Source organism: Vicugna pacos, unplaced genomic scaffold (genome assembly GCF_048564905.1).
Source record: "Vicugna pacos unplaced genomic scaffold, VicPac4 scaffold_20, whole genome shotgun sequence".
In the NCBI taxonomy this organism is placed as follows: Eukaryota; Metazoa; Chordata; class Mammalia; order Artiodactyla; family Camelidae; genus Vicugna; species Vicugna pacos.
The window spans coordinates 37,106,065-37,126,332 of NW_027328741.1; the positions used below are offsets into that span (position 1 = coordinate 37,106,065).

General features: G+C 44.8%; 1 protein-coding gene across 4 annotated transcripts in view; it reads left to right on the forward strand.

Annotated features, from left to right (window-relative positions):
- Positions 1 to 333: 333 nt before the first annotated feature.
- LOC140693902 (trafficking protein particle complex subunit 9-like) overlaps positions 334 to 20,268 on the forward strand; it is a 31,563-nt gene continuing 11,628 nt past the window's right edge. Inside the window, exons 1-2 of one of the 4 annotated variants that reach the window (XM_072957471.1) lie at positions 334 to 831; positions 9,077 to 9,187. In XM_072957471.1, the coding sequence (XP_072813572.1) occupies positions 584 to 831; positions 9,077 to 9,187 (359 nt within the window). In that variant the 5' untranslated portion in view covers positions 334 to 583. Of the gene's footprint in view, positions 832 to 2,676; positions 2,741 to 9,076; positions 9,188 to 16,290; positions 16,343 to 20,268 lie in introns of those variants that run through there. The other 3 variants (XR_012069606.1, XR_012069605.1, XR_012069607.1) reach the window with 3 other exon arrangements.

Consider the following 20,268-nt stretch of genomic DNA (forward strand, 5'->3'; position numbering starts at 1 on the left):
GCATCAGGGTCTGGCTAGGTACTTGGAAACAGAAAACAAGAAATGACACTGCTGTGCAGGCGCAGCAAGCCTAGACCAAAAGCTGGGTAATGTGATCCGAGCTACAATAGCCATGTGCAGATGCTGAGGACAAACTGTACCCCCGGCTTTGCTTGGGCTTCCCTTGCCTTCTGGCTGGTACACACGAGGTCACCGCAACCCAGAGGGGCGCACAGCCCACAGCAGAGTATGTATATCGATCTCCTCTCACCTCTCTGCAGGGACTGCAACATGAGCACCCCTGACTACGTGCAGTGCGCTGAGAACGACCAGATTCTCCCCGTGATGGTAAAAGCCGTTGGGATCATCTCAGAGGAGAATTTTTTTGCATCTATAAGCGAATCTCCTTGGTGAGCCAGATCAGCCCGTGCGGCTCCCAGTGGGCACTCTGTATCCACTATAGGCACCACTATGCGCCCGAGAATGAGTGGAGAAACTTCCAGACACATTGCAAGGTCGTGGGCCTTGTCACCATTACCGACTGCCTCTCGGCCAAGGCCTTCGAGAAGCTCCACGTGCAGAGGAGCTGTATGGCACCTCGTTAATGACTCTCAGCTCTTTGTCTTTGTGCTGTATGGGGAGGTGGCCGAGCAGACGCGCACCGACGTGGCCTTCAATCTACGAGGCCTGCAGGCTGGTGGAGAAGAGGATCGAGGACTTCACTGAGTCACTCTTCATCATTCTGAAGTCCAAGTGGCTGGATAGGGCCCCCAACAAGTCTGGAGACAAGATCCCCCTCCTCTGCACCTTGTTGGAGAAGGAGGACTTCATGGGACTGGACACAGAGAGCAGGTAAGCCTACCTGTAGGACCGGCCGCCCTGGCTGTGTGCCGGATTGCTTCCCTACATCCAGGAAGGGATCAGCAAGGAAGAAGGCTGTCTTGTAGCCAAGGGTGGAGGAAGGTGCAGCCCGCCGATTTACAGACATTTCAAAGTGAATCCACCTTTGTTTCAGAGAGATCCTTTTAGGGTTAGTGTGGACACTTCCTCCCGTTTTTCAGCCAGGACCACTGGTGGGACCCCTGGAGTTTCTGTCCAATAGAGTAGAAACAGCCACTGATGCTAGGAGCGCTGAGGAGGAGGCTGGTCTGAGCTGACATGTGCTGTAGGTCAAATGCACATCAGAAGCTGAGGCTTGTCTAGAAAAAGGAATGTATTCTATCTTGTTACTTTCTATATTGATTACATGTCAAAATAATAGTATTTTACATACAGTAGAATAAGTAAGATCTGTTCTTAAAATCAGTTTCTAATATTTGTTTTTTTGTTTGTTTGTTTAATTTTTAAATGTGGCAACTGGGAAACTTTCTTTACATGGATCTCATCTCATTTCTGTTGGGCAGCCTGTCCTGGGACAGTCTCATCCCTTTGCTTATAGATGAGATGCTGAATCCCGAGACGCAGAACGAGGTGCTGGTTTAGCTGCAGCTGGAGCCAGTGTCTGCTGCCTCCCAGGCCCAGCACCTGCAAGGCTCAGGCCCTCTCTCCCTGCCCGACAGCCACCATGCCAGGTTAGGACATCAGAAACACCGCCAGGGACTTCCGAATGAACTCCTTATGCAGGGAAAGTTGTGTTACGGAGTATAGGACAGAGCAGGGAAAGGTTCTTCCTCACTTTGCCCCTGTGATTAGGTCAAAGGCCTCACTTTGCCTCGGAAGTGCAGACGAGCTCTTCTGGGCAGCCTACCCCCTCACCCTCTGCTCTGTTTCCCATGTGTCTATCGTGTTGTCCCTCGGGCAGTAAAGGTTGAGATGCCTTTGCCGAGAGGTGGTTCCACTTTGCTGGGGAGGGTGAGGGAAGTTGTATCCCCCCGGCCTACGGCCTCGGGCTTTGAGTTTGGAGAGCGCTCATGGCGGTCCCAAAGGTGACGGTCGGAGAACCTGGCACGTACTGCTGGGCCCGCTGTGGAGGCGGTGCTCTGTGATTCTTGAACATACCTAAGATCAGATCCTACTTTCTGGTTGTTGGTCAGTTGGAGGAGAAGACTCCAGAGAATTGATAAAAAGAATGTCCAGACCAGCCCTGTGAGTGAGAGGCACAGGGGACCCGAGTCCCACCTGCGTGTGGTGTCTGGCGAACTCTGGATGAATTTTCAGTTCCTCCCCGGACATGCATCTGTGGCTTAAGGAAGGGGCAAGGCATGTCGTGGCCATGATCTGTACTTGTCCTCACAGGGCCCTGTGATCTACATGTCCGCATTCCCCTTCTGCTCCTTGGAGATTAGGTGGCAGGTTTAGGAGCCTGGGCACTGCTGAAGGCACAGCTGCCAGCACCGGGCTTCTCCCAGACTGACTCCGTTCACCTCACCTGTCACCTCCTGCTGAGCCCCCAGACATTAGTCAAGGTAGGTACATCGGTGCAACGTAAGCAGGGACCACCTTATCCCCCTGCACACACTGGTGGGTGAGCAGTGGAAGCCTGGAGCCCTGCCCCAGCCCCCTGGACAGTGCTTCCTCTTTTGTCATAAGAGGCACTGGTGACATTTTTGCTCAGCAACTGCTTGGCTCTGAGTCTGTAGACCCACCAGAGAATGCCAGCTTGTTTTTGCATTTTGAAGTCTGCCCTTGGGATTCGGCGGAGTAGCTGGATGTGTGCTTAGCCCATAGTGGTTGACACTGTCCCCATTGTTTACCCAGAACCTCGTGTACCAGGCATGGCTCTCGGCATCAAAATACAGCAGCGCATTAAACCTCCCTCCAGGTGGGTCTCTCTGTTTTGGTACAATAAGCGCCCAGCCAGCATCTGAACGTCAGTGAGATAACGCGGCCAGTGAGCTCGGGTCAAGCACATTCTTCTCCAGTCAGTTTTACTCCATTGTTGCTTTTACTATTCCACAGTCATTAATTTATATAGCAATGCTTTGGTGCAGGATCAGAGCCTAATTCTCTCCTGTTACTCTTGGTGGCAGTGAGTAAAACTGTCCAGCCTGAAATGCGACAACATTTTGTAGCTCAAAAGCTATCTAGATGCATGTAGGTGGAGTTTAGGTTAGGGGAGCTGATCACGTTGGTGTCCCCGGCAGCGCCGCTCCCCACAGTCTCCTGCCTTCCCTGGAGCAGGAGGTTAGCGTGGGTCTCACCGTCCCCGCGTCCCTGGCCTCACACACTCAACTAAGCTCTTGTACAGGCTGTCAAAGTCATTTTTGTCCTTCTGTGTTTCTAATTTTCGCTTATTCCTCTTTTCCTTTTTCTTTTTTTCCTTCTTCTCTTGTACTGCCCAGTGAGGATGTTGTTACGTCTGAAAAAGGTGGGCTGTGCACACCCTGCATTGGAAATAGCCAGATCACCCACCATACTGTCTACATCGCTTTAAAAAGCAAAAACTTAACAGCTGACTTGATTCATGTATTATCCTAGTCATCTATTTATTTTGTAATTTTTTGGAATATTTGCTTTCTTAGCACATTACCCACTGGTGTTTGATACCTGTTAAAATCCTTGCTTTGAGGAACCTGTTTGGTCCTCCTTATATTTGGTGACAAATGCGCCCTTATTAAATTTGTTTGTTTTCAAGAAGTGAGATGCGAATTGATTTAGGCTGCTGCTGAGGGATTCTTTTCATGGAGTATTTAAATTGGAAAGTCAAAGTCTGCAGCATCTTGATTGATTCGGCTTTTACACAAACGTGCTCGGCATGTGGTTCCTGGCTGTCGCTGTGTGACGTGCGTGACGGCGTTTCCAGGCCGGCGGTCACTGGTGAGGAAGTGGCCGGCTCGGGGGTGAGCAGCTGCAGGGGACGCTGTTGGAGGAAGCAGTCACTTTTTTTTTTGCATTCAACTTCCCCGTGCCATTTAGTTTACTTTGCCTTCATAAAGGAGCAGTATCGTGTCTAAAATCCATGCCACTCTTTTGTTCCCTTTACGAGGCTGGTTTCTCTGAGTATCAGGACTACATAGCCTTCTCCGAAGAGGCTGGCTCACCTGGTGGACAAATGGACCGCTAAAGGGGATCGAAGGTTCCACTCTGTTTCAGCCAGTGGGCATTCATAGCCGGGTCTGTGGTTTGCCTCAGCAGCCGTGCTGGCCTCCCTGCACCGGCCTTTATTTTAACCAATGTTGGCAGTAAATAGCTGACTCCGTGTCTGTTGCAGCTGATGTCCACCACTGACGGCCGTGTCGTTAGTTTGTGGTAGTGAGACACCAACACCTCAGTCAGCCGTGGAGGAAGATGCTTTGGCCGACCTAGGACGTTGCATTCTCACCCCCACCATGGTTCATCTCACCCGGGGGAAGTGTTTGGCCACCACCATCATGCTGACCATGAGGCCTTGTTTCTTCTTTCATACTCTGGTCCAAATGTCGACTCTGCGTTATTCACTGACTTGGTCTCGTTTGAGACAGGCCAGAATTTCTGAATGAGTCCATCACATTCTGGGTGGGGAACAGAACAGAAGTAAGTGTCGCAAGTTGAATGAGTTTAGGCTGTCTGGGTTGGCAAATGCAGGCTGGGATCTGTGATGACTGGGCTGTACCCTGGACACAGGCCTTTCCTGTGGCTCCTGAGAGCCCAGGGGTCGGAGTGAGAACATCCTTGCCTGGGCTCCTCCATCCTCTTTTGCTCACTGGCAGCTGTGTCTGCTCACTAGGAGCTCCCCAAGACCTCGGGCCCTTCAAAGCTCAGACCACGGACAAACCTTGAGTCCCTTCTCCTGGGCCTCCTTTGTGAGAATCCAGTGCCTTCTGAGGTGACCCTTGCCAGGAGATGCCTCCCCCTCCAGGGAGCACCCTTCAGAGGACTGTGACTCACTGCACACTGCTGTGAGCTTGTGGGGTTCCGGCCGTGGTCCCTGCAGAACCAGACTTGAGATGGGCTTAGCGACGGAAATAACAAGACTGATTCCAGGGCAGGGCCGGGGGGAGGGAACAGGGGAAATTTAATGTGACCTCAAACACCTAGATGTGTGCTGGGGCTGTTACTAAATTGGGAAGCCTGGGAGATACCTGCCAGGAATCGAATTCCAGAGTAAATGGTGGACATGAGGCATTTTTTAGATGCCATTTGTCATCCAAGTTAGGACTTCAAAGAGTCACTCGGGTCTATGAGCCTGGGGATCAGGTGAAGGTGCCGGAATAGCGATACACGTTGGGATTCGTCCTTCTTAGCTGGTGTTCACAGCCTTACATGTGGGTTAGCATTTCTCCAGAGGTGCAGACTGAGGGTGGGGGAGGGCAGGGCTGTGCCTCGGTTGGAGGAAAGCCCAGATCATGCAGCTTTGGTGTGTCAGTCAGCGGCGTTTGGGATTTTCACAGCAATGCCATTTATCCTTAAGGGGCCGGGTGGTGGGCAGGGCCAGCCAGGAAGAAATCTGAAGGGAGGTTCGTGGCCATGTGTGTGTCTTGGGACGTTGCAGAGTCTGCAGGGTCCTGGAGGGTAGACTACTCAGAAGCTGGACTTGGAGTGGGGAGTGGGGAGAAGGTAGTCACACTTAACTTTTGAGGGAGGGAGGGAGGCCTAGGGAGTCCCCACCCTACCGGACTCGATTTCCCATGAGCAGAAAGCAATCATACAGGATCTGAGATGAAAAGGGATGGGTGCTGGGAGGGGAGCCAAAGTGGAGAATGGTGCTTGGACTGTTCTAGAATAGTCTCCCTGTATAATAGAGTTAAAACAACCCAGACTCTAAAGAATATTGATAGTAACTGGGGAGGAGGCAGTTTTTCTGGCCTCCTAAGGGTAAGTTATATATCTGGGGATACACAGAAGAAAAGGGCAGTCTCTTGCTGGGGCTTGATCCTTACCAGAGGCAACAGTGCAAGTTTAAAGGGAGACAAGGGCAGCGGAGGGAAACTAGCCAGGCCCCGTTTCAGGTACCAGGCAGCCGCCCTACTTTCGTGTTGCATTCAAATCCATGCCTCCCAGGTGTGCGGTGGCAGCCCCGTTTTGCAGATTGGGAAGCCTTCTCAGAGGGGTTAAGGAATTGTTCCGTTTAGTGGCTAGTAAATGCTGTAGCAGGATTCAAGCATGGCCTTGTCAGACTTCAAGGGCATGTTCTCTCTACTAATTCCTGTTGTACCTGGAATGGTGAAGTGAGTCAGTTTCGGAGCCTTTCAGAAAAAGTACGATTTAAGTGCCTCAGGACTGTTTCACAAAGCTCAGTGTTCTTTGATGGTTTGGAAGCACTGCAGTGCTTTACACCCTACAGATGTAAGGTTTTACTCCTTTGACGATAACGTGGTTGCAAATGACGTACAGGTGCAAAACCAGACTTAGCAGCTTCTGAAGGGAAACTCTCCAGTTCTCCCTTGATAGGCTGTCTTCCACGGGATGTAACTCTGCTGCAGCTTAGGCCTGAGGTTTTCGTATGGAGTGAGGGTTTGATAACCAATGTTAACATAAAACGATCAGATGGAGAAAATCGATGTTGGCAATTTATTTTTGGGTTTCATTAGAAAAGATGCATTGTTGGTTAATAGCCCATATAACGTATGAAATTGAGTACAGAACATTGCATTTCTTACTTTCTACTTACAAATGTGTTCTATTGTAAGGTTGTCTGCTTTGAAAATTCAGCTCAGACACTAGGGCCCCTATCAGTGTGTTGGTGTGATTGCATTTACACAGTGCATGTAATCTGGGCTTCCACAACCCCAAACACTGCAGTGCAGAATCATGGGCTGTAGCAATCACTTAGTTACGCAAATACTTCTGAAACTATATGATTCCAAAAAAAAAAAAAAAAGAGAGAGAGAGAGATTGCCTTTATCAAAGTTCCTTTGGAATTTAACAGCATACTGTTGTTGAGCAGCTCTGGCTTGCTTTATATATGAATATATACATTTCTTTGCATGTAACTTGGTTCTTGGACTAAAACACCAAGCTCTTGCTTTCCATGAGCCACAAAAATCGTAGCCAAATGACACATGTATGAAACATTTTATTCTTTTTTTCTGAGAAAGGATCCTTAAATTTGGGACTTGGGCTCTAATTTTGCTTTTTGCTCTTCCCACCCCTCATCATCTCACTCCTTTTTCCCACGTGGCCTCCAAGATGTCATGGTCTCAAAGGAGTGGGTGGACAAACACCAGTTGGTTGCCATGCAGTGCTGCTGTAGAAGAAGCCCAGCCACAAGCTAAAGGGTATTATCAGAGAGGACTTCCTGGAAGAAATGGGCTCTACATTCAGTTCTGAGGACAGACTAAGAGTCAGCCAGGAGAAGGAGTCAAGAATGTGGCTCATGTGGCAAGTGTAGCCCGGGCAGAGGCCTGGAGGCTTGTGGTTGGGGACTCGTGGAGACTGCCCTCTGTGGTCCAGGGTGGAGGGTGCCCTGCTGGGGAGGACACTGGAAAGGGCCTGGGAGGAGGGCTTTGGAGGATCTTGGGTTTTACTAAAACTGACACAGGAAGCAGTGAAGGCTGTCAGCAGGAAGTGACCCTCAGGAAAGGTACTTCTGGTTTTGCTTCTGATATTCTACAGAAAGAAGGGCCGGGATGGGTGAAAGCAGGTATGTCTCTCCCTTTGAGACCCACCCCGTCATTCATTTATTTATAACACGTGCACTTCTGAGTGTCTAGGGTAGAGAGGGTGGACCTACATTAGTAAGCAAAATGCATTAGCTTCTTGGGAGCTTAGCAGTGTCAGAAGTTGACTTAGCCTAGAATGTTCTAGGAACAGAGGAACAAAGTGGGGAGGTTGGAGGGAGGGAAGGCTTCCTTGACAAACAGTCAAAATGAGCCTGGAGGCAAGTGGGAATTAGGAGCAGGTCAGGGGGACCCTGAGGTCACTGGGGACCTGGGTACTGAGGTGAGGCTGGGCAAGCAGGGTCAGGGGTGGGGCTAGAACTTTACCAGGGAGCCACTGAAGGGTTTGAAGTGGGGTTGATGTAATCAATTTTGTGCTATGGGAAGGCTGCCCTGGCTCTCTGTGTGTGTGTGTGTAGCGGGGAAGAGGAGGAGGGTGCCACCAACTGGCGGGGTCATTAGAAGACTATTCTCAAGCTGGGAGACGACCAGTGGGAGAGGTGTGTCTGGGCTGCTTGGGGACGGCAGGGGCAGTGTGTATGCCAGATTTCCTTATGGGGCGGGCTTGTTAGCGGGGCCACTCTAGCGATACCTTGTGGCTGGAAGAAAACAGATGGAGGCCGCCAGGTGGACTTTCTTCTCTCCTTCCCTGCCTTGTGTGATGATCTTAGCTCAGCCAACATATGGAACAGAAGAGCTAAGTTCCAGGGTAGCCCAGGATTTTATTGCACTCGTTCGAGTGAGATCAGATAGGACGTAAGTTTGTGTTCATATCTGCATGTTCACTTAGCTAGAAACGTCCCGTGTTTTGGATTTCCATAGGGGTTTTTATTCTTGATAAAAATTGCTTTCTTGGTGAGAGGAAATTTAACACAGCTGTGGTTTTTCTCAAAAAGAAATCATACCTTTTAAGAAATATAATATTCAAAAGAATCGGAATATTTAAAAATGATAAAGTAAGGTTTTGGTGTAGTTTCTTTGGTTTCTGAGTTAATGTGGAGTTAGAGCCTTTGCATTACTTAATAGCACATACTTGTCAGTATTTAAATAGCTGTTAGTGGGCGCACCAGGCCCCACCTCTCAAAGAATCGCTAAAGTTTGCTCTGAAATAGTGAAGTCATAAAGCTATTATTTGCAGAAGCCAAACAGTTGGTTTATAATCTGCAGCATAGCTCCCTTTATAAAATAATAATAGGATCAACATTAAGAAAGTGGAAGATAATTGATTTTCTTTTAAAGCTGAAACATAAACTTTCTTGTGCTAATGTTGCAACTGGAAATTTTGAAAAGAAAAATCCTACTCTAATAACATCTACGTGGAATACATATATGCCTTTCACGTTTGTAAAGTAACTGCGCAGTGGTTTTTGAAGTCAGGACCATTACACCACAGATACTGGCAGTGACGGTTGCTGGTTTTCAATGGAAGAACATAAATTTGCCTTCTTAGCTTTTTAATTTTTTTGTAGTGAGTGGGTTGAGTAGTGCTTTGTCAGTATGATTTTGGGGCAATTTGGGGGCAGAAGTCATGCACCAGCAGTGAGATATTTCCATGCATTTTACTTTCTGGACATCAACAGGGCACATCTGGGGTTGGTACCTGCAGGCTGGGATGCTGCAGGACTCCCTGATCCATCACCGTTATGTCCTGGAGCTGCTGCGGTCAGTGAATTGTTTTCTGTGTCTTGGAGGTAAGGTGGTCTGATGCAGATGATCAGATGTGTACTTAAAGTACTATTACTTGAAATAAGAGAAACCTAGAAAACTGGCTCTAACAATAAAGGATAAGGGAGAATTGTCTGAGCTGCTTGAAGTGGGGAGTCTTCTCAGGTGACTCCCTCACAGTGATCCCTTTCAATATCCGCCCCAGCCCTGCACGGTAGACCTGCTGAAGCAAGCAAGCCCTTTGCTCAGAAACGCAGTGAATTTCCTTGTGCCTCTGTTGGTTGGCTTTTTTTTTTTGAAAGCACATCTTGCCCTTTGCTTAAATGCCATCCCTGCCAGTCACCTCTTACACTCATTCTTCTGGACCTGGAACATACATAGCTGCTGAATGGATGAACAGAATGTAGTATCTCCATGTAGTGGAACATTATTCAGACGTAAGAGTGAATTAAAAAAAATAATAAAAGCGAAGATGAAAAAGGCCTCCTGCTCTGGGAAGTCCACCCTGACTGTTCAACCCGCCCTTTTCCCTTTGAAACCCAATCCCTTAGACTCCACTCTACTCTTTTTGATAGTACTTACCACCTTCAAATAAACTTGAACGTTTTCAAAAAAAAAAAATAAAAGACAGAGATGCTGATACCACTTCAACATGGACGAGTCTTTATAACAGCATGATAAGTGAAAGGAACCAGACACAAACGGCCACATATTGTTGATTTCAGTGATCTGAAATGCCAAGAAAAGGCACGTGCAGAGGCAGAGAGCAGGTGATGGTTGCAAGGGGCTGGGTGGAGGGGTGTTAGGGAGTGACTGTTAGTGACAAGTGGTTTCTTCTGGGATGATGAAGTGTTCTGGAAATAGATGGTGGAGAGGGCTGCACAACCGTGAGTGCGCAGAAGGCAGCTGAGCGCTGTCTCTGGGAGTGCCTGTTTTTGGGGCGGCTTTATTTTGTTCTCATCCTGCAATGTGAAGGGTCATCTTCTGCTGTGGCCGTTCTACTCCTGTGAGTGGTGAGGCTCAGAGACTTTGCAGAGTCATGTTTCTTTTTTCCCCCTTGCTGAGTGTAGGCAAAAAAAGTTTAAGCCTGAGAAAGTGCTCCATCTGCAGATATGTCTTTCGGGTTTGTATGGTGTAAAAATCTTGAGAGCTTTTTAATCTTTGAGGACAGTCTGTGGGGGGAAACAGCCCGTGAAGCCTGGGTGAGACCTTGAAAATCTGTGCTTCCCTCCCTGACATGGGTGGGGATTTCACCCCCATTCAGGCAGTGAAGGTCCCAGACCCGTGAGCAGACTTGACAATCGCGAATATTTACGTGTATCCGCTGCTTCATCTTGGATATTAATTTCAAGCTGAGTCAGTTTGTGGCGGCAGCCTCATCCTACATCAGGAATTTATAGTATCTGCTCTTTGAGGTGAAGATCTGACAGACTTGATTATTTAACAGTCTCGAATTGATATCTCAGATTCCTTTGTCAAAAGCAAAACAGCAGAAATACAGACATCCTTTAATAACAATGTGACGTGAAACGGGTTTAGTCTCTATGCCTCAGTGGCCTTATCTGCGGGTGGAGATGATAACAGTGCTTCCCTCAGATGGTGAGGGGGGAGTGAGAAGCACAATGGAGTCCTTACACGAGATGCTCATGAATGACCGAATTTAGTGCTCTCAGCCTGGTGAGGTCTCAGGGGCAGAGATGTCAGAACAGAGCAGTCCTAGCCGGAGCTTGATCCACATTGGCAGCTGTTACGATCAGTATCACCACTGTGGGTTTTCAGGTAGTTTTAAGACTTGGTAATATGAATTCATGAATAATGTTAGAAGACTAGACATCTCAGATCCAATTTACATAGTTCTTAAGATTTCCTCTGAGAAATGGATGGTTTCTTCCCCATCTTAAACCTGAGATGAGTCTCTAAAAAAATTCTCTATTCCTCCATCTTTTTGCTTTAATTCTCCATTTCTTAAAAACAAAGTTTTTAAATGGAGTTAATGGGGACTGAACTGAGGGCCTCATTCTTGCTAAGCACATACTCTCCCAAATGAGGTATAATCTCCCTCCTGATTTTTTTTAAAATTTACTTTCTTCGTATTCAGAGGTCAGAGGCCTCTAATTCTTTATCTGGAGACTTGTCCATGAACCAGTAAAACTATAATTAATGGACAAAACTTAGTTTATTAAAAAAATCCATATAATATTCTGCAATCCACCCAAAAGGAAATGCTGATTGACTTAAAATGTTTCTCCTTTAAGGTGATTTCTCCTGTTTGGTCTAGCTTAATTTGTTAACAGCCATCCTCATCATCATAATGACCAAACTCGCTGTGAGTGGACACCTACCTAAGGCTAAAATGCTTTCCTCATGTTTTCCTTCATAGCAGGTGTTTGAGGGTAGGTATCAGTGTCTCCTTTTTTGCAGCTGAGGGATTGAGAGATGGGCCAGCTTGTCCCAAATCACACGCAGCTGGCGGTGGCTAGCTCGGTGCTGGAATCCAGGCTGCACAGGATGCATTCTCAATTTCTCCTCTTATCAGCCTCCCGTTGAGTGGTTACCCGAACCCCTGTGAGTCCATAAATGATCGATTTTAGCGATCTCAGCCTGATGAGGACTTCAAAGGAGAGACACCAGTGAGAATGTGAGATAGAGTGACATAAATTAAAATTGTACATTTCACAAATGTTTTATTCTCAGGTAATGACTTAAAAAGGTAATTTTTTTTATTTTAGTGCTTTGTAAGCACTAGAAACAAAACCTTTAAAATAATTATTGTGCAAAAGAGAAGTTGGCTTTGAAAGTCGAACCTTTGCTAATGGTGTTACTTGTTTTTCTCTAGTGGTGCTTATTGACTGAAAAATTTACAAAGACTGAAATGTTCTTATGTAGTCTTAATATGGAAGAAAAGATTGTCAGTGAGTATTGTAAATAAAATCCTGACTCTTTTCTTTCCTGATGATGAATATGTTAGTTGTTTTCATGGCTTAAGTACATTTCGTCATTTGTGAAATTTGAGTAATATCGTTTACCTTGTCTGACTGTGAGAGTTAGATGCCTTGTATACAAATCACCCAAGAGGTGCTTAATAAAACTGTGCTTTCACAATGACAGATATTTTAGAGGGATCAACTCTGAATACTAAATAGTGTCGCTTATTTCTGATGCATATTCAATATGTATATATATGATATATGTGAATATGCCTTAAACTAACAAGGATTCAGTTTTTTTTTAGTGCAGTATGAAGTTTTAATGAAATCTGTATCATTCTAGTGAGACAGGGACTAGTTAAATTGCCTTAAGCAGACGACCTTGAAGATTATTTATACAGAATGTGTATTGTTACAACTCCGAATTCATGTTGCCGTGTAACCATCCACTCAGACTTTTAAATTCGTGGGATTCTGACCAGAACCATTAAGTTTAGAAAAATCCACATTGATCATTTTCAGGGAATAAGCTTCTCTATTTAGTGATTAAAGAAAATTTTGATTTTTTTCTGCACTCTTAACAGGTTTTAAAATATAAAATTTTTATTTGAAATGTCACTCTTTTAATAGAGAGAATTAAGCTCATGCTGTTTTAATATGTAAATAAATGTTTTTGTTTTTCAACAAACGTGTTATTTCCTGGCTCTTTGAGAAATATTTTGCAAGATACTTAGATTACCTACTGTTGGAAAAATACAGACTTGACTTTTATGAATATTGGCATAGTACAGATCTGTTGGTTTATTCTACAGTGCAAGACATGAGGCCTAGGAGAGATTTGCTGCTGATTGCCAGGAGGAAAGATCTAAGATCTCAGTCTCCCCTCCTGTTAATTTAAGTAGCTGGACTGAATTCTTTCCTCTTCTAGGATGAGTTTCCATGAGCCTATGTCTTTTTTTTATATTCAGGAGTATTAGCAATATCATATTAAATACTGAATACCCCTCCCTTCCCCCCGAAGCAAAGTGTAGTGTGTGCTAAATAAGCTTTTAGTTATCTGATTCTCCTTTCTCACCCTACAGGCAATTTTTGTGTTGCACCTTTCCAGGCAACCTGGAAGGTCTTTTTAGCGATAGGTGGCGCTATTGCACTTTCTAACCGTCTTAATTTTCCTGTTTGTAAAAGAAGGCTTAAACAAATTTATTTTATTTTGATTTCTTTGCTTAATGCTTCAGAATAGCCCAATGTCCATTATGTCTGTCTACCTGGAAAAATTATTCTGCTTATATCTTAGTTTTATTCTGTCATCTCGCTGTGAACATTTTAGACTTGCTGTGCAAAGAATGGCAAAGTCGGACTTTTCTTCCAGTGTTAGAAACCAGTGAGCCTGGATTTTATAAAACAGCTAGAAGCGGCCTCTGGAGCAACTTAAAGGTAAAAAGTGTGTTGAGTTCACTGAGTATTGACCCTGCCGCTGTGTGTTAATTGGTGGTAGGAGATTTGGTGCATATACGAAGGGGTGAAGTGCTTTGACTTGGGTTTGCGTGCACGCGCTGCCACTGAGCCACGTGAGCCTGAGTCAGTTTCTTCTGAGTTTTTCCCTTGCATGTGATTTGGGGATGCTCGTATCTGCTTTGTAGAATTGTGAGAATTAGTAATTATGTAAAGTGTTTACCACAGTGGGTATGTCAAGAGGGCTCTTAAACTTAGATGCTGTTTTTCTGTGTGAAGCCATCATTTGAGAGTCTTTGGCAACTATTAAGAAACAGGAAAATAAGAAAAGCTGGTTTTATGATGAAAGATATTTGAGGAGGTTTCATAATTCCTATACCTATAATTTAGCATCACCAGAGTCAGAACTGTTACACAGTTGCCATGAACCAACGTTAAGCCACAGAATTTTTTGTTACTTCATATATGTCTGGGCCTCAGGGGATCCAAGTTATACACATGTTGTCTCCAGCAGCCAACTGAGAGATGACACAAAAGACAAGGCAGGTGATAAATGTCTTCTTTGTTACTGATGAAGCCACATTCTCCATGAACTTCAGGGCTGTGGGAAAATGCGTGTCATGATACTGTGTCACAGAATTAGAGACTCACCCTGTCCCAGCTTTCTCTGGGCCACAGCGAGCCTTCCCTTGAGAGGCCCTGCCCCTTCATGCACAGGGCTGTCCTGCCATGGAGCTGAGCATCCTGGGTGCTTCCAAATGGTGGTCAACACTGGAGGGAAAGGAAGGGTTTCACATGCCCTGCTTGTCTCCCCAGACTCACACATCACTCTGTTAGTGTGACGAGGTCTAGCTGTGGGCCAGAGGTCAGGGGTGTGAAGGGAGAAGTACTCTCAATGGCCTAGAGGAGTGGGAAGAGGCATCCCCTCCTTCAGTTTAAACAGGTGGTGGGATGGAAAAGAAGGGTGCACCCCAAGTGTTTATAAAAGGAGAAATAAGGATTTCCTTTGTGACTTAGTCTAGCCAGGAAACACAGAAGACGATTAGAAAGGAGACGTGTAAACCACTGTATTTTTAAGTTGACATTTGTTGAGAACCAAAAATGTGCTACATTCTTTTCTGAGGGTTTTACAGAAATGAATCATTCAATCTTCTCAACAAGCGAGTAAGGAAGGTTTGATTGTTATCCCAGGTTTACAGTGTGGAAATTGAGGCACACAGAGGGTAAGTAAGTTTGCCATGGTCACAGAGTTAGTAACTGGCAGAGCTGGTATTTAAACCCTGGCTGTTTGGTTTTGAGGCTCCCAGAGATGGGCTTTGGGTGTTTAGATGTATCTACGTCCCTGGATTTCTGTACGTCTGTGCATCAGTTAGCCCAGAAAGGACAGAGAAGGGAGAGTTACACAGGGGCTCAAAGTCGTGTCTCGGCCACTGTCCACGAAGAGTGCACCGTGATTGCCGTTAATTGTTTTCCAGGCAGAAGATCTGTTTGTATAACAGAAATTTAGTCCATTGAGTTAATCTAGAAACCCTTCCTGCTCTGCTTCTGTCCACGCTTGCCATGTGACTGCCCGGGATTTGGCCGTTGAGGAGAAAATGCACTCATGGTTGAACTCTGATATCGCAGGCTGGTTCATAGTTTCACGTCTTCTGTTACATTAAGTTAAGTTTCTGGTTTTCTTGCATCAATGTCTCATGCATTTGGTTAATGTGAAACCAGTCCATGGGAGCCCAGGGGTAATGACGGTATAATTTCTTAGAACGTTGTGGCACTTCTAGCCGTGCAGACCTGACTGGAGGATGTCCGCCTTCCTCACTGATTTCCCGCAAGAAAACGGTCGTCTCCAACCCCCGGATATGAGGCTGGGAGCTCTCTGAGTAGGCCAGTCAGAGTCCAAGTCCAGCAATCAGAAAATGATGAAGTACCTGGAAGTGGGTTTAATAGAAGTAAGGGGCTTCCAGGCAGTCCGATGGGTTGTTCGAATAATTTGGTGAAAAGCTGTCCACTGTCTGTGGTTTAGCTGCTTCTTTGCTGTTGAAAAGTCTGGATTAGATGAAGGGATTTTAAAAAGCAGAAAGGAGTGATTTCAGGTGGTACATCCACACCGGGCAGATGTGATTGGTGACCGCCTGTGTGAGGCATATACAGAATCTTACAAACTTCATAAAACAGTTTTAAAAGCTCTGCCATCTGAGTGCACTTCATATGGGGTCCAGTTTATCACTGGTCGTGCTGTGAGGGCAAGTAACTGATGATGGCAGAAAGAATATGGAGGCATCAAAAAGGTCTCAGTCATGTTCCCTCTTTAAAGGATGTGGCACAGTGTAATATATTTGAGCTGGTTTTTCACTGAACAATTTTTAGTGTTTTCTGGGACTCCCCAGTTCCCCAAGGTTCCATGCAGCTGGGTGTCCCCTAAGTGCAGCTCTGTCAGCGCTTGCCCTGGGGTGACGTGGTGTCACGGGGAGCAGGGCAGTCAGCGTCCCCTGCTCCTCCGAGCTCTGTCTCCTCATCCGCAGTGCCGGGTTTCTCATCCGTGTCTACTTAGCAGGGTTGATGAGAATCACACGTGATGGTTATCAGGTGTGATTTGTGGTTGTCTCTGTGATTGGTATATAGTCAATAATTGATAGAAACACTTGTTTTTTTATTGTAATTACGGCTCCTCGATTGCAGTGGTTTTTAGTCTATTTTTTATAACTATATTCTTATTTTTAAATATGACCTTATTTCTATTTATTTTTTTGGAGGTACTGGGGACTGAAGCCAGGACATTGTGCATGGTAAGCAGGTGGTCTACAAGTGAGTAACACCCACCCTCCTTGTCTGCACTTAAAAATAAATATTGCAGTACACAAAATAGATCTTAAACACCATCATGGGACCTAGTCTCTGTATAGGCAATTGAACACTTATACTATATCAATAAGAATATATGTTGTTTGGACATACATTTCTGAATCTGTTAATGTGCTTAAAGATGATCACAGCTAGTGATAAACACGAGACTTGGATCCAGTACTTCTTAGGGTCTGTTTTGCCATCAAGGAAAATTACATTCTACAGAGAAGGCTAATTGGGTCTCTTTGATATTTGGATGGTTTAGCAGATGATCAAGGCTTTCAAAAGCTGACAGTTTTGTATTTTAAACAAACTACAAAGTTATCTTCTAGAAGTTGTAAGTCCTAAGCTTGTGAAGTGCCCAGTAATCCAGGGAGAATATGTCTGTGTCTGTGTGAATGACTGTGTGTGTGATTTCAGGAAGGTAGAAATAAGTTCCATATAGACTTCTGATATATTTCTCCTCTACTTTAAGATGTAGGCTTATATTTACACAAATAACTTGATATTCTTTTGTCATTTGGCATATTGGTGGAAATAAGTCATTCTCATACTTATTTCAGAAGGGTTGGGAAGCATGAGCTAAGAAAACGGGAGGAGAAAGAGGCAGGGAGGCACTTCACACTTCATGCATAATATGAGAAACAGTAACTTTTCTTTTCTCTTTTCTTCTAAAGCAAACTGGCACTGAATTGTAACCTGCTATTACTCAGAATTGCTTTTCTGATCAGATACAAGTGCCTCAGATTTTTCAAGGCAACATGAATGATGAAATGTGTTTTAGCAGTTATCTTTAAAAGTAGTTTTATTTTTCAAGTAAAAGGCTATAGACTGTTCTTTCTTCCAGCGTTACACGAAGTTCTCATTGATCCAGGTACATGATTTATGTGCTTAGTTTCTGTGGGTTTTTTTGGTTTTTTTTCAGTGCTTGTTTCATTGTGGTGTGAATGAATGTTTAAAATTTCTGGATTTTGATCTTTAGAACATGCTGATTTATCAGAACTTTTAAAAACCTGATTGTTCTTTCATCCTTGTTTGGTAGGGCACCCTATTGGTTACTGTTGTCTGTTAAAGAGGGAAATTTTTCCTCTAGCCTGCAGATCATTAAGTGAGTGGTTTGCAGTGTGCCTTTAAATTTCATTGAGTGTGTTGAACATGATTGTCCAGTGAATTTTGAATTGACTCACATTAATGACTTTGTTTCTTTGGCTTTTGCTCCTCTCCACAAGAGTTTGAATTCTCTGTTGCATTTTGTATACGTGTTCTTCACAGGGGAAGAAATTTTGCATTTTTTACAGAGGTGGGTTTTCGTAACCCCTCTGAATGCATTCTGTAATTGATACAACAAAAATCTGTTATTGCAGTGCTTAATAATTTGATAAACTAGTTTTTGGCTTAATCAGAAACAATGACAGAGTGATAATAAAAAATAGGAAAACCTTCCTTCCTTTGAAGAATAAAAATCAGGTGGTCAGGCTCACCCATGCTTTGTGCCAGACACACTTACTCTCATGTCATTGTGTATCATGATTCGGAGATGGAGTTGTTTCAGGTTTATAGATTTTTCTTTAAACATTTGTGTTGAATTCTTTCTCGAGGCTGATGTATCCTGTTGGGTTTGTTGAAAGTTTAGAAGGGAAACAAATGCGTTTTTTTGGTTTCGGGAGGTCTGAGTTGCTTATGATAAAAAGCTGAGTGTGGGCTGGGAAAAAAAGTGACACTCCCTCTCCTCCCAGTTGAAATTGATGAACAATGAAATCAATTAAGTGTATCGGTATTTGACCAATAGAAGTTAGCGAGCCCAAACTGGCTAGTTATGCCCAAAGTTAGTACTGAATTCACCTGCAGAATTAAGTGCTTTACCAAGAAGCAGCAGCTTAGAGCAATCAGAAAAATCAGTAAAATGATGAGATATAAAATGAATATAATATCTTTTATTTCTGAAACGTTTCTACGTTAAGTTGTGTAGAGCTAAAATTAAGTTTCAAGCACCAGGAGTTAAGAATGTGGGTGGTTCTGTATGATCGTTATTCAGGGATGTGCCTAGACCCTGCTAGAGTGGCTGAAGCTGGCAGGAAAAGGCCTAGAGCCAGGATTTGTCATTCTAGGGTGTCCTCCAAAATGGTTCCATGTGGGAGCCCATGATTGGGTTAAGAAATTTTAACAGACACCAGCCTCCTGTCAACTTTAAGAAGAAAAAAATATTCTTAGTAACTGCTTTTCAAACAAGCGCCTGTGCATCCTTACTGCTGTCTCCTTGCCTTAAATAGCAGAGACAATGCTTTGCTTGCGAAGTTGAGGTTTTAGATAGCACTCAGCTCATTGCAAAGCAATGACCTAGGCCCTCAGCTATAAACGCTGGGCTTGTGTACAGTTAGATAGTCTATTATCCCCAAAACAAGGACCTAGCTGCTCTGGTGGTCTGCTGTGTAATTGACATATCTAAAGAATACATCTTACTCCCCTCACCCCATGACTTCCCTAAAGATACACTAAGCCTTTGTACTCATGTTGGATTCTACAATCTGTCTGATCCCTTCTTTCCCCAGGTTTCTGTTTACTATCAACACTGTAGCTGTTAATGACTTTTTACTTTGATTATACACAATAAATATGGGAGCATTTGAGATGTTCGTGGATTTGGCTCCCTACTCCCTCTCTATTTCTTGACTATTTCCACAGAGTCTTGAGTAATCATTCCGTGTCGGTAAGACTTCTGCCAGCCAGAACCCACAGTTCCAGGTGAGAACGATGCAGGCTTTATCTCTCCTACCCGAGGGAGAGAGAGAAGAGAATTGAGATATGCTCCCCTAGTGGTCCCTTCCTGCCCCAGGAGACTACAGTTCACCTGCAGCCTTCTAGCCTCTGCTCAGAGGGCCTCTGTCCCAGGACTGACCGCAGCCTTTTCTTCCTTTGTCAACATTTCCTGTGCCTTTCCGAAGTTGGTCTCTTCTCTGAATTCAACCCTGGCAGATGTGATGGTGGTCAGCGTGCTGGTGGGCAGTCACATGGGGACTTCCGGGAGCCATGCTGTTTCCTCAGTCTCTCATTCAGGGTTACAGAACAGTCGAGCCCCGAAGGAAGCCCATTCACGTGAGGTCAACAGAGTATTTCATCACTTTCATTTTATTTTTAAATTTTCAGTGGAGAAATAATTTGTAGCAAACTGTTCCAGGTATTCGGCCGCCTGCTTTCCTCACCACCTTTTCCTTGTTGCCTCTGGTGCTTGTTTTAAGAACCAGGTTTCTTCTCTGATCATTTCTAGCAGCTGGGCTTGCTAAATCCTTGATCTGCATTTGAAGCAGAAGGCTTCTTGGTGATGTCAAACTGATTTTCCTATTTCTGAATATTTCGTGAACACTCAGCAACAGTTTCAAGTGAATTTCTATTGTCCAATTTCGGTTAACTCACATTTGCTGATCTCCTGCTTTCATGCTGAGGGCAGTTTCTTCTTCCTGTATTAAAAGTTAGCAATTTGCATTTACTATTTGAAGGTACTGGCCATAGGTTCTTTTTCCTTAACAGTTTTAATACAATTCACCCATTAACATGTGAAGCACTTTTTACTCTATGCCCAGAATTATGCATCTAAGTCAATCTCAGAACATTTTCATCCCCCAACAGGAAGCCCCATATGCACAAGCAGTCATTCCCATTTTCCCCACCCTCCCCCAGCCCCAGGGAGCCACTTTTCTCTCTCTGTGGATTTACCTGTGCTGAACATTTAATGTAAATCGAGTCACTTCATGTAAGTGGAAGAGTCTATTGTGACTGACTTCTTTCACACTGAGTAACGTGTTCAATGTTTGTCCACGTTGTGGCCTGGGTCAGTACTCTATGCTTTGCTATTGCTGAATAATATTCCACTGTATGGCTGAGACCCTCTG